Below are 14,964 nucleotides of genomic sequence, written 5' to 3' on the forward strand. Positions count from 1 at the left end.
ATTTTATATGTAGGTTTCCCTTGGTCCTTAGCTGTGCAGGGCAACTTTTGCGACTGATCGGATAAACAACATGGCCGACAGGCAGCCATCTTGGATTTTGATAGTGAAAAATTGTTATCGCTATTTCTCAAGAAGTACCAGAGGGATCTTTCTCAAATTTTATATGAAGGTTCCCCTTGGTCCTAAGCTGTGCAGGGCAACTTTTGAGACTGTGATCGGATAAACAACATGGCCGACAGGCAGCCATCTTTGATTTTGATAGTGAAAGTTTGTTATCGCTATTTCTCAAGAAGTACCAGAGGGATCTTTCTCAAATTTTATATGTAGGTTCCCCTTGGTCCTTAGCTGTGCAGGGCAACTTTTGAGACTGATCGGATAAACAACATGGCCGACAGGCAGCCATCTTGGATTTTGATATTGAAAGTTTGTTATCGCTATTTTCCAAAAATTACAGGAGGGATCTTTCTCAAATTTGAGGTATAGGTTCCCCTTGGTCCTTAGCTGTGCAGGGCAATTTTTGAGACTGATCGGATAAACAACATGGCCGACAGGCAGCCATCTTGGATTTTGATAGTGAAAGTTTGTTATCGCTATTTCTCAGGAAGTACGGGAGGGATCTTTCTCAAATTTTAAATGTAGGTTCCCCTTGATCTCTCGTTGTGTATGTTATATTTTGAGACTGATCATAAAAACAAAATGGATTAAAAGAAGAACTAAACAGATCTTTCTCATATTGCAATGATCGATTTTATTTCTTTCACATTAAGTACTGTACTAGTAAATATGTGAAATGACAAACTCACTTTGAAGGTTGGCTTTCATACACATCAGTATTAAGTTTAGATCAAAAGTTACCTCAAGGTGCATTTACTGTTAACATGACTCGATCAAACAGATTAGAGGAAAAAGAGAAAAGATCGAACTGGCAAAGAACTAATGAAGATGGTACAAAGGTGGACACCAAGATCCCTCTGGGATCTCTTGTTGTTTTGATTTTTTTATGAACAATCGGAATAGTAAAAACAATAGTGTTTTACAGCTCCTTTGCCCAATAGTTATCAGGGTTGTTGAAGGCATATATATATATATACTCAACCTTGAGTAGTTTGTGCTGTGCCTTAACTCTGGCTACTATTTAGTATTATACTGTAAAATACTATACTATTAATTAGTCCCCTTACGGTTCCTGGCAGGTTGGGGGGACTTTAGGTTTGCACTCCATCTTTCCGTCTGTCCTTCCGTCCAAGAAGTTTGTCCGGGACATATCTTCTATACTATTTCATCTGGAGTAGCCAGATTTGGGGTAAAATGATATTTTGGGATGGCAGAGTGCAGAGTGCATGAAGAATATCACTGTGACCTGTGTTTTGACCTTAACTTTTGAAAAAGTTTGTCCGGGGCATTTCTTCTACACTATTTCACCACGAGTAACCAGATTTGGTGTACAAGGACATCTTGGGATGGCAGAATGCAAGAATTAGGTCACTGTGACCTATGACTTGACCTTTGACCTTCACTTTTGAAAAAGTTTGTCCATGGCATATCTTCTGTACTAGTTCTCCTGGAGTAACCAGATTTGGTGTACAAGGACATTTTGGGATGATGGAATGCAAGTAGGTCACTATGACCTCGCTGTGACCTATATATATATATATATGATTCTTGACGTAAGTGTACTGTATGTTAAATATAGAAATAATTACTGGTGGGGGACTATGGATTGCCTTGCAATAGTCTACCTTGTTTAAATAAAAGCTTTATAGTTCCTGTATATTGTAATAATGACATTTAATCAAATATCACAAAGAAATAAAATAAAAAAGAAGGATGTAATAAAATTCAAAGAAACTGTAATGTTTGAGTTTTAGTATTTATTGGAGTATGTTGTACAAGGGTATATTACAAACTAGCACTTAATGTAAAATATCTTTAAGATAAACAATTCACCAAACAGCATAAAACACTTCAAAAACATATATATTACAGCAAAAACAGAGGAACAGGACAAATGACTGTACAACAAAACTGGCACAGCAAGTGTCGACCACTGGCAGTCAGAACAGAGAAATTATTATTTAATGAGAAGAACAGAAATTAAACATTGCTGCAAACACAAGTATTAACTTGAATTTCAAGTTTGTAACAAAAAAATAATAATGTTTGTTTGCAAAGATTAATTTCTGTTGGAACTGGTAAAACATAATGTACAAAAGAATTGTGCAGCAATGATTAAAATCCCAGACATATACATGAACAAGCATGGTAAAGAGATCTGCTGTGGCCTATTTGTAGGTAAAGCCTGACCGACCTGGAAATGTTAAAACAGGTTACTTAAGTTTTTATCAAGGCTTATTCGAAAACATTGGACCAACAGCTAAATCCATCTCTATAAAAATAATCAACAACTCTGCTCCAACATTTGGAACATGTAAAATGAAAGGAGTACTAGGTTATATTTCAGTCAAACTTTCAAATGACACTTTGAATTGAAGATTAAGTGAAAAAATATGCCAGATATTTATGAATCTCATTTCATCCCTACACAATATAAACAGATTTTAATACTGCCCCAATCAAATCTATTATTGAATGCAGTCAACTGGTAATAAGTTAAAGGGGATAGGCAAGTTACAACATCGTGTAAACCCAATGAACAACAAAGGAGATTCTGCATACAAAAACAAGAGGCCCATGGGGCCAGTATCCCTTTCCCTGATATGAATACCTCTGCACTTTGAGTAAGGTACATGAGTAAATGAAGCATGAAATTCCCATTGGGACTTCAGCAAGAACACATTCCAAAAGCTATCATATGATTGTGATAGCAAAACTTATCTCCTGAGATTTGTTCTTTTTATTTTACTTTATGATACATAATTATGTACATGATTAATTAAAACAAGTACAAACGTTCCCCCTTCTCACTATTGAAGTAATTCTACTGTAATAATATATAAATATATAATACTGGTAACTAGCCTACAAAACAATTTGTTTACGATATGTAATTATAATATTACATGCTATGACCATATTCTGTCTTTGATTGACACGATTAATTCTGGATTATATGTTACTCAAAATTTTAACATGTCACAGATTTATCACAGGGTGAAGAAGCGATTATGAATTTACTGACTAGATATAGAGAATTAATCTCGCAACTCAATAATTCTAGATATAAATATTCTATAGTGAAATTGGTAAAAAAAATAACAAATGTGTAGGTTGACAATGTTCTCTAAAGATTTTAACAAAAGTCAGTGTATTAGTGTGTAACCAAGTTTCTTTCTTTGATCTACAATATCAAATGAAAAATAATAAATGATTAAAACAGTATTCAAGGCACACATGTTTGAACTGAAAATAATCACCACTGACATCTGTTACTTAAAGGAACCAAATGTTGACTTTCTTCATCAATGATTTATACCAATTGAATATAAAACTCCCAAGAATAAGTGACACCTTAACCTGAAGAAATGCTGCAGGAGATAGAACCACACTAAATTACATTACAGTCTATAACCTTTCTAATAAGTCAGTTCAATTTCTCTATTTAATATCTAATTTTAATGTAATAATTTTTTCCCACCAAGAAATCTGATTACATTTTCTTCCATGAAGATTATTTACTAATTTCACACATCTTTTCATCATTTTAAAATTTATGGAACAGTCTTCAAACAGTAGGTCACAGGGATCTTGTGAAAAGTGGCATAACATCCACATGATTGAACAGTTTTATGAAATCGGGAACTCGTGAGTAGCTGCATAGCACCCGTAGACATGATGGTAAAGCTGTCGTTCGATGTCGATCAAAAGAGAGCTGGCCCCAATCCTGAACATGTCACTGTTGAGCCAGTCATCACCAAGCTCCTCCTTCATCAGGATGAGCCAGGCAGAGGAATCCTTGGCAGAACGAATACCACCCGCTGGCTTAAACCCAACCTGGAAAAGGAAAAACGCAAATTAACTTTAAAAGATATACCAGTATTTTGAGCATTTAAAGTTCTCTGAATTAGGAAACCTTCTAAACTTTCTTCTGGTCACATTTGTAAACTGACAGAAAAGAATACAGTAAAACCCCGTTATAATGCCACTAGTTAAACCGCAAATCCCACATACCGCCATTAATTTACCCCAAAATTAATGCACCCATTGTAATGTAATGCAAAACCCGCATACCACCATCATATTTCCAAAACCAATGGTTAAAATCAAACTACTTTGACCTCGTTAAATACAACCAATTTGAGTTGAGTACAAGTATATCCCAATGAAAGGAATATGTGTACATTGTATTGTTACACGTGGCTGTCGACTGACCAGGTGATCAGCTGACTGTTTTGCACGCTCAACAATTTGATACATTAAATTAGAATTTTGAAAAAAAAACGTATTCTGAAGTCAATATTTTTTTTTAAGTATAAGTTCAGTTGGTGTGTGAACACTTGGGTTTAAAACTGTTAACCTGATATACCGCCAAAATCACAGAGGCCAGAAGGTGGCGGTATAACAAGGTTTTACAATATTCATTTCACAATTTACTGAGACAAATTCACATTCTGTCACCTGCTAAACAGAAGCACTGATCTACAAATTTACCCAAATAGACTTTTTTGTTGTACTTTAATAAATAGCACCTACAAATATATTGAACAGTAAACAAGTTTTTGCAGGGTTATTTATCTATCAAATGTTCTAAACAACTTCCTTTAAAACGTTAAGCATTTCCAACCCAGAATTTTAAGACCGTACATAATATTTAGCTTTTTCATTTTTTTCACATACCTTAAAACCAGTGTTTTGGTAATACTCCCTAATAGCCCTAACCATCACCAAGGCAACGGGAAAGATGGCATTGACACCCTCCTTTCCAGTGGAGGTCTTTATGAAATCAGCACCTACAACCAATCATCATTTATGATTCAAGAAATATATACTTCTGTATAAATATACAACATAACTACCACAAATTTTCATATTACTACATCCAATCTATATACCAAGTCTATACCAACAGTAAAACTTGTAAACACATACACATGTACATGTATGTCAGGTATACTTTCATGAACTCATTTACTCATGAACTTTAATGTATACTCCCAGGGCTCCAATCGTCTTACATGTATATCAAAGTGCTTTAATACCAATCTGCAGGCATCATTCTACAGACAGCATTAATCCAGAAATCTTTAGGAAGTCTCTGTTTTCAACACACTAACAATCAAGTGCAAAACCAGAGAACATAAAATGATTATACTCATAATTATGCCAAAAGTTCCAAACATGCGAAACAAACTAAAATTGATATGTAAAAAGTAAAGAAACATAAGATACCGGTATGTAATGCTAATAAAAACGAAACTCTATGTCTACTGACCTGCCATCATGCAGACCAAACTAGCTTTGTACACATTGTTCATGTTTCCAAGCTCCCCTGTAGCCAGGATGGTCTTTAAGTGGGCATCACCGCAAGCTTCCTTCATGGCTCGAACCTCGTTATAAACACCTGCAGTGAGACATCAAGATTGAAACATCTTTTGTAGACCTTGTCCACCAAATCATAACCAATGTCTTGATAATAATAACATTTGTCTTGCTCAATCAAACAGAAGATTATGGCAATGGCTAATTATGGTTAATAAAAAGCTAGAACACATGCCCTGTAACTGCCAAATCTTATATCAATACTTTGGTTTGGTTTGTTGGTGTTTTACGTCCTATTAATAGCTATGGTCATTTAAGGACGGGCCAGGTTTTGGTGGTGGAAGAAAGCCAGAGTTCCAGGAGAAAAATCACCGGCCTACGGCCAGTACATGGTATGTCTCGAACCTGCGACCCAGTGGTGGAGGGCTAGTGTTAGCAGAATGTCAGACGCCTTAACCACTTGGCCATCGCAGCCAATATAATAATAATAACATACAATAATATACAACATTTGTATAGCGCTCTGTATAATATGGATAATTGCATTAGTTATAATTGTGTAACAAAAACTGCTTTCCATCACCATTATACATTAAGCAAAATGATAATCATCGTAATGTGCACATAAATGAATAAATAAAAGGTGGTATGTACATGACATCTATGAAAAGAGTCTAAAATACGTTACAATCGTTGGAAATGCAATAGTACAAAAGAACACATCCATGAATGTTTATATGAAAAAGACTTTTTCCTTTCATTTTGTCAAACGTTAAACCGATTCTCCAGTTTCTTTTAAATAAAATATTTAACTTAGACACCTACCTAACCAATTCTCCAGTTTATTCTCAATAAGGTATTTAGCAGAGACACCTACCAAACCAATTCTCCAGTTAATACTCAATAAATTATTTAAACTAGGACACCTACCCAACCAATCGCCAGATAATACTCAATACATTATTTAAACAAGGACACCTACCCAACCAATCGCCAGATAATACTCAATAAATTATTTAAACTAGGATACCTACCCAACCAATTCTCCAGTTAATACTCAATAAATTATTTAAACTAGGACACCTACCCACCCAATCGCCAGTTAATAATCAATAAATTATTTAAACTAGGACACCTACCCAACCAATCGCCAGATAATACTCAATACATTATTTAAACTAGGACACCTACCTAACCAATTGCCAGATAATACTCAATAAATTATTTAAACTTGGACACCTACCCAACCAATCGCCAGATAATACTCAATACATTATGTAAACTAGAACAACTACCCAACCAATTCTCCAGTTAATCCTCAATACATTATTTAAACTAGGACACCTTCCTACCCAATTGCCAGATAATACTCAATAAATTATTTAAACTTGGACACCTACCTACCCAATCGCCAGATAATACTCAATACATTATGTAAACTAGGAAACCTACCCAACCAACCGCCAGTTAATACTCAATACATTATGTAAACTAGAACCCCTACCCAACCAATTCTCCAGTTAATACTCAATACATTATTTAAACTAGGACACCTACCTAACCAATCGCCAGATAATACTCAATAAATTATTTAAACTAGGACACCTACCCAACCAATCGCCAAATAATACTCAATACATTATGTAAACTAGCACACCACCCAACCAATCGCCAGTTAATACTCAATACATTATGGAAACTAGAACACCTACCCAACCAATTCTCCAGGTAATACTCAATACATTATTTAAACTAGGACACCTTCCCAACCAATTCTCCAGTTAATACTCAATACATTATGGAAACTAGAACACCTACCCAACCAATTCTCCAGGTAATACTCAATACATTATTTAAACTAGGACCCCTACCCAACCAATCGCCAGTTAATACTCAATACATTATGTAAACTAGAACACCGACCCAACCAATTCTCCAGTTAATACTCAATACATTATGTAAACTAGGACACCTACCCAACCAATCGCCAAATAATACTCAATACATTATGTAAACTAGGACACCACCCAACCAATCGCCAGTTAATACTCAATACATTATGTAAACTAGGACCCCTACCCAACCAATCGCCAGTTAATACTAAATACATTATGGAAATTAGGACACCTACCCAACCAATCGCCAGTTAATACACAATACATTATGTAAACTAGGACACCTACACAACCAATCGCCAAATAATACTCAATACATTATGTAAACTAGCACACCACCCAACCAATCGCCAGTTAATACTCAATACATCAGATAATACTCAATAAATTATTTAAACTAGGACACCTACCCAACCAATCGCCAATTAATACTAAATACATTATGTAAATTAGGACACCTACCCAACCAATCGCCAGTTAATACACAATACATTATGTAAACTAGGACACCTACCCATCCAATCGCCAGTTAATACTCAATACATTATGTAAACTAGCACACCACCCAACCAATCGCCAGTTAATACTCAATACATTACGTAAACTAGGACACCTACCCAACCAATCGCCATTTAATACTCAATACATTATGTAAACTAGGACACCTACCCAGCTAATCGCCAGTTAATACTCAATACATTATGGAAACTAGAACACCTACCCAACCAATTCTCCATTTAATACTCAATACATTATGTAAACTAGGACACCACCCAACCAATCGCCAGTTAATACTCAATATATTATGTAAACTAGGACACCTACCCAGCTAATCGCCAGTTAATACTCAATACATTATGTAAACTAGACCACCTACCCAACCAATTCTCCAGTTAATACTAAATACATTATGTAAACTAGGACACCTACCCAACCTATCGCCAGTTAATACTCAATACATTATGTAAACTAGAACCCCTACCCAACCAATTCTCCAGATAATACTCAATACATTATGTAAACTAGACCACCTACCCAACCAATTCTCCAGTTAATACTAAATACATTATGTAAACTAGAACACCTACCCATCCAATTCCCCAGTTAATACTCAATACATTATGTAAACTAGCACACCTACCCAACCAATCGCCAAATAATACTCAATACATTATGTAAACTAGGACACCACCCAACCAATCGCCAGTTAATTCTCAATACATTATGTAAACTAGGACACCTACACAACCAATCGCCAAATAATACTCAATACACTATGTAAACTAGGACACCACCCAACCAATAGCCAGTTAATACTCAATACATTATGTAAACTAGACCACCTACCCAACCAATTCTCCAGTTAATACTAAATACATTATGTAAACTAGGACACCTACCTAACCAATTCTCCAGTTAATACTCAATACATTTTATAAACTAGGACACCTACCCAGCCAATCGCCAGTTAATACTCAATACATTATGTAAACTAGGACACCTACCCAACCAATCGCCAGATAAAGCATACTGTCGGTTGATGACTATATCGATCTCAGAGGCTCCGTCACTAACCGCCATTTTGATCTCTTCAAGTCTTGTCTTCAGGGGCGTCTGGCCGGATGGAAAACCTGTGGCCACTGGAAAATTAAACATTACAACATAAATCTTTTACGTGTACACAAACAATATGAACAACCTGTAGCAACTGTAAACAAAATGCAACAACATGGAGAATCCCCAGTATGATCAAAATAAACAAAATTCAAGAGTACAGAATCATTAGTTTCAGTTCTATAAAGGATTTTGTTAAAAGAAATCTAAACATGGCTCAATTTCACTATGGATATTGAATAATTCATCTTGTGTTATCCCTGATGAGCCGTAACTGGCGAAACCGGACGGCAAACAATTTTTTTATTTTTATTTTCTACCTACTCACATGTTATCTTGATGTAATATATAACATTGGTTTTTTTTACCGTGTATAATCTTACCTGATGCAATGGGTATGTGTGAAGCATTAGCTGCCTTGAGGAATTTCTTGCAGTCTGCTACTCTGTTGGGATACACACACACCGCACCCACTGTTAGTCCTTGCAAAACAAAACAAATATCACCCTTATTGATGCATGTGTAAAATCTCCTAGTCCAAGGCAAAGCGTAGTGGCTATTTATTTTAGAACATGAAAAAGAAAAGGTACACAAAAGAACCAACTACCTGGTATAAAGATCATAACTCAAATAACTAACTCACCTTGATCATTCATGCCCAGTGCCTTCATTATATCTTCACGGACTGGGTTTGCTGCCTTGAAACAAAGACGACCGACGTTGGTAGCTGTGTCGTCTCCAGAGAGTGTGGTCAGATCTATACAAGTCACAGCTCGCAGCAGCCAAGCAGCCTAGAAATATACAAAAGATTTTTAATCACAAATTGATTTTCATTTTGTAGCAATAAACTTTCCCTATAGCAAATTATTGAAATATTTTGATCTGTAAATTAATGGTTCTTAATTATAAGGACTCACACAACTAAATCAGCCAATCAGCAAGTGTTTCATACGATTGTAATCCCTATCTATTTCGGGTTAACACAGTGCCTCTGAGTAAATTGAATAGGTAATTATTGACATATTTTACATTGAATGAAATCTACAGACATTGAACTGATGGCAGATTGATATGGGCTCAAATGTCAGGGGGTGTTCCCTACCCACTTCACCGGATTGGCTTGTAAACTTCCGGTTGTCAAAAGTAGACGCCTGTAGTGCTCTTATATGCCACCAAACTCACCAAAAAATGCCTTTTGAATCCTTTGTCAAGTATGTGTCTGTGAATCTAGACAGTTGTCACTAGTGTTGAACTTCAAATATTAACGCTATTAGCTCAAAAGCTTAGTAATATCATATATAGTAAATTATTTAGTTGTGCTAGCCCTTAACTTAACCCTTTATTTTTACCACTGTAGACCATCATGGATTCATCCAGATGGATTTATGATAGAGTCCACTCTAGTTTCCTAGGGGTGAAAGGTTTAAAGCTTTCAGTAATGAAAACTTTTTTCTTTTGCAAACATAAAAAGACAGTTTCATTTCATTGTAAAAATTCATGTTAAACAAGTAATGTCTTTAATGAAACATCTCTAAGTTTCCCTTAGCTGTTGCACAAATATTAGGTGATTAGATAACAATATAATGAAATTTTACAATGATGTCAAAATTTCATTTGGCCATAGAAGATTTGGAATCCCTGCTGGTGACTAAATAACTGATCAGTTAGTAGACTGTTTATTTTGAGACTAGATGTTCTGTGTTCAAATAATTCAAGGCTGGCCTATTTCATTTGCCTGTCCTGATGAGAGTAAATCTAGATCTGCCTATGACAGCTAGACCTTCCTTACAAATAATGTACTGTGTGCCAGTGGTAAGGGGATGTCCAAACCTGGGTTGTAAATAGTACTGACTTTGGAGAAAATACATTAGAAAAAGGATGGAATAGTGTGTATATCTTGACAGGGTTGAGTATCAGTGACCAAATCTGGATAGCATTAGCTTAGTTGATTACGATTTTTTTTTTAAGTTTGGAGTTTGAGTCCTGTTCTCAGGCCTATTGCATTTCCCTGTTACACGTCTATAAAATAACCATTTTCATTGATAATTGGCCCAATTCAAATTGAGTAAAATCAAAATATGAACTTGTTCTATTGCACTGACAAATTAAAAAGTTTCACAGCTAATCATGTCCAGTACCTACCTGCCATTGTTTTTTGACAGTGCGCCGTGCTGCCAGAGTCTCACATCTTCGTTTTACTGCTGGTAAGTTTACACACACATTCTCTAACCAACAAGCATCTGAAAGAAATTTAAAACAATGGACTGATAACTACATGTGGAAGCAGAAATTCTAATAATAAGCCAACCATCTCAAGGCACATGGAGCCAGTAATTTCTGATGGCTACTGAAAACTTTCTATGTACTACATGCCCAGCTGGCACTACATTTTTGTACAAAGAAAGCATGATATTAATGTATATTTTCAGGCCTTAAAATTTAAAACACAAGATAATATATATAAGGAAAATTGTCTTGGGTCAAATTTAATGTTTTAGTAATTTAGGATCTATAGAATGCAGAGATGTAACTGGCCTATACATTTAAAGTAACTTTTTCGGTTACTCTTCATTTTGTATGGTGACCATTCATTAGTGATTCTTTAAACCGCAGCTTTCGCTGGGGTCGCATTCGTTTATCGCTATCCAAGAGGTTGAACCACTTTGATAAGAGGTGTTCGTTTATGAAATAAGGCTGGACCTAGTAATCTGATGCTGATGACAAAGCGTTGCAAGGCCTGCATAATCATTGGCAGGTCTGCCAGGATTTATAACCGAAAATCTTTCATTTCAAAACAAACAAACCAGTTGAACCAGATAGGTGAAAGGGACATGGGTTAAAAGTTCAAAATTATTCACAATCCTTAGTGATGAGCGGTACTGTACTGCTTTTGAAAGTTGGTCCCAAGCATCCAATGATATAACTGGAGTTTCCTTTGGCCCCTGACACCAGACTTAGCTTATAGGCATTATCAAAGACTTGCACATTTTCATATAACGGTGCTCTCTGTTCCCACACCAGACATCTACGGTATCTGTCAAAATGTATTAGTCTTGTGTCAGGGCCAGAGGAAACTCAGGCTACCATCAAACACCTTTATACATGTGTGTATAAGGTTTTTCAATATTTAGGACTTATAACAGTATATTGTTCATGTAAAATCATGTGAACCTGAAGTTCTTTCGAAAAATGATAATAACAATTATACAAAAAAATACCTTTGTTGTACTTAAAAAACTTAACATATTAAAGTTTTTTTTGTTTTTTTGTATTACTGTAAGTGTTATTATTCATTTTTGACAGAACTTCAGGCTCCTGTGATATAATTCAACAAAAGACTGACAATAAACAGTTTTAATAACATAACACTTCTGATTTATTCCGACTCTTATATATATATATGTGTGTGTGTGTGTGTAGTTCAGTTCAGAGAAGGTATACAGGGTCACTCTACAGCTCTAAAGCCAGATAACTTCTGTGTGTGTGTGTGGGTGTAGTTCAGGTCAGAGCTGCAGGTATACAGGGTCACTCTACAGCTCTAAAGCCAGATAACTTCCAGGCAACAGAGGATAAGATAGCATGCTAAACACAAAACCACAAGTTCATATGTTATAGCCGTAGCGTATCAATTATTATGACGGATTCTTGGTCAGTTTATAAATTAAATAATTGTAGAGTTCTTGTTTATGAAGATATCATTAAGTACAGTTTATAAATTAAATAATTGTAGAGTTCTTGTTTATGAATATATCATTTAGTAAGGTAAGGATAAATTTACTTCAGCTCTGAGCTCCAATTTTGCAGACGGCTGCAAAAGAAAAATTAGGTCAAACAAACTTTTCCAAAACAAACGCCCTTGTTGAGAGTGGCATCCGTTTCATTATAATGAGCATTGCATTTGAACATCGTGGTGTATGTCAGACATTTTTCTACATGGAAGGTTAAAACCAGTATCCAAAAATTACTAAAATTACCAAAGTCTATCCCTGGATTTCTTGCTGCCATCTCGTCAACACGATGCGGTCACAGTCTCGAATATGCTTAACTAGTCCCTTTCGTTCAAACACTTAACTAACGTTAAACACAGATCCTGTCCTGGGAGCAGTAAATATTTTGAAAATATTATGTCTGCTTCAAATTATCTTGTGGATGAAGTGGTAAAGGCGACAACATCTACCCTATCACATTACTAAATACAGAAATACATGTTCAAATGAATATTCCTATGAATTAATAAAAAGTATCAGACAGTTTTAAAACTTTCTTCATCTTTTTTTCATAAACTAAATTTTATGATGAGGTGTTCCATTTTTGTATCCGTCAAGCTAATATTTCCAAGTTTATCAGTAACATTCCCATGAAGTATCAGGAAAAATCCCTTTGACCGAAGTGGTAGTTATCATAATTATATGGACAGTTTTGTTGAAATCAGTCCACAACTTTAGAAGATGTTGTACGGACAAAAAGTTTCAGGATTTTTTCAATAAAGCCTTTATTAAAGGGCCATAACTTCGTGAAAAAGGTCAGAATGAAACTTCGTTGCGGGGGGTATTACAAGAGATCCCAGAGGGATCTTGGCACCCACCATCGTACCATCTTCATTAATTCGCTTTCAGTTCGATCTTTTCTCTTCTTTTCTCTCATATATTGTTTCATTCTAGTCCAAACATTAGTGTTTCACTGAGACACTAAATAGACTAAGAGCTTTTAAACTTGAAGAGATGAGTAAGGGAGACCCATTCATTCTGTGACAGGGAGAACACATAACGGGAAACATGCAGCACCTCGTTACACATGCAACAAATGCATGTGGAAATGTTCTTACCGTTATTCTTTCATGCGCAACAAAAATAATTGTAGGAGGTGAAATTGAACACGTTTGAGCCGTAATTTTTTCGGCGTTTTTTAAGTGGCGTTAAAATCCTTTTTAATTATGTTTAAGGTCCGGTTCAAAACTTCCTCTTCCATGGAGCCATGGAAAAGTTTCCTTTTTTTGTCATGGCACATCTAGGCCTATCTAAAGAATCAATATATATATATCCGTTTATTAACACAGATAAAATAACGTTTAGCATTGGGGCACATTAGCCACACGCGTACTAATGAACAAAAATGGTAGCCGCCAACGTACAATTAAAATTGTCAACAAAATACCGTTAATACACCACGAAAAAAACTCAGGAAAACAATAACTATTAACATTTTCAAATTATTTTTAATAGTGTGATTTTAAAATGTATAATAAAATAGACAATCATATAATATATAAGACAAAAACCGTTCATAATGGCCCTTTGATCTGCACCCAGTCATAAAGTGTTGAGGTTTTTGAGAAATCTATAGCATTCACCAGAAAAAAAATCGTGTTGGTAGTTTTAATATCCTTAATCTGTGATCATAGTTCAACTCCTTCATTCCCGGTATTTGTTTAGTCGCTCTTCTTTGTACATTTTCCAGTTCATTTATGTGTTTTTGTAGGTATGGATTCCATACGCTGGCCCCGTATTCCAGGTGCGGTCTTACAAGCGCTTTATACAAAAGACAGAATGTTGTATTGTCTAAATATGTGTAAGTTCTTCGGATAGTTCCCATTATTCTGTTTGCTTTATTGACCGATTCGTGGATATGATCGCTGAAATTTAGGTGATTGTCCGTAATAATTCCTAGATCCTTTTCTTTTGTTATGTTTTCCAAAGTGACATCGACCCTCCCATCTTCCGTATCTTTATGTTCTTTCCTAAGGTTAATACTTTACATTTGTCGGGGTGAAATTTTAACAACCATTTATCTGACCATTCTTGGAGCTGGTCAAGATCATCCTGTAGGGCAGAGACGTATCTGTGTAGGGTAATATTTTGATCATAATTGTAAATTTTTGTATCATCTGCGAACAAGAATGTTGCTGCGTTGATTGTTTCTGGGAGGTCATTTATGTAGATTACAAATAAGGATGGCCCTAAAACACTACCCTGTGGAATCCCACTAGTTACCTCCATCGATTTAGACGTTTCACCATTGA

At 35.4% G+C, this 14,964-nt stretch overlaps 1 protein-coding gene across 1 annotated transcript; it reads right to left on the bottom strand.

Annotated features, from left to right (window-relative positions):
• Positions 1-1,856: 1,856 nt before the first annotated feature.
• Positions 1,857-13,002, bottom strand: LOC110451563 (deoxyribose-phosphate aldolase-like). Its single transcript, XM_021499654.1, has 8 exons — positions 12,920-13,002; positions 11,088-11,185; positions 9,589-9,736; positions 9,329-9,427; positions 8,837-8,971; positions 5,390-5,518; positions 4,795-4,907; positions 1,857-3,951 (listed from the first exon to the last, which is right to left on the bottom strand). Exons 1-8 carry the CDS (start codon positions 12,948-12,950, stop codon positions 3,745-3,747), a joined length of 960 nt encoding a protein of 319 aa, XP_021355329.1. The 5' UTR covers positions 12,951-13,002; the 3' UTR covers positions 1,857-3,744.
• Positions 13,003-14,964: the final 1,962 nt, after the last annotated feature.

The sequence above is a fragment of the Mizuhopecten yessoensis genome, unplaced genomic scaffold (genome assembly GCF_002113885.1).
Source record: "Mizuhopecten yessoensis strain PY_sf001 unplaced genomic scaffold, ASM211388v2 scaffold6135_1, whole genome shotgun sequence".
Taxonomy (NCBI): domain Eukaryota; kingdom Metazoa; phylum Mollusca; class Bivalvia; order Pectinida; family Pectinidae; genus Mizuhopecten; species Mizuhopecten yessoensis.

Bases quoted from the DNA above. Each gene is read 5' to 3' on its own strand.
- LOC110451563 (XM_021499654.1), bottom strand. From the start codon at position 12,950: ATGGCAGCAAGAAATCCAGGGATAGACTTTG. The intron at 9,428-9,588 runs GTGAGTTAGTTA...TTGTTTTGCAAG, and splicing joins ACTGGGCATGAATGATCAAG to GACTAACAGTGGGTGCGGTG. The intron at 3,952-4,794 runs GTATGTGAAAAA...TTCCTTTTCCAG, and splicing joins ACCAAAACACTGGTTTTAAG to GTTGGGTTTAAGCCAGCGGG.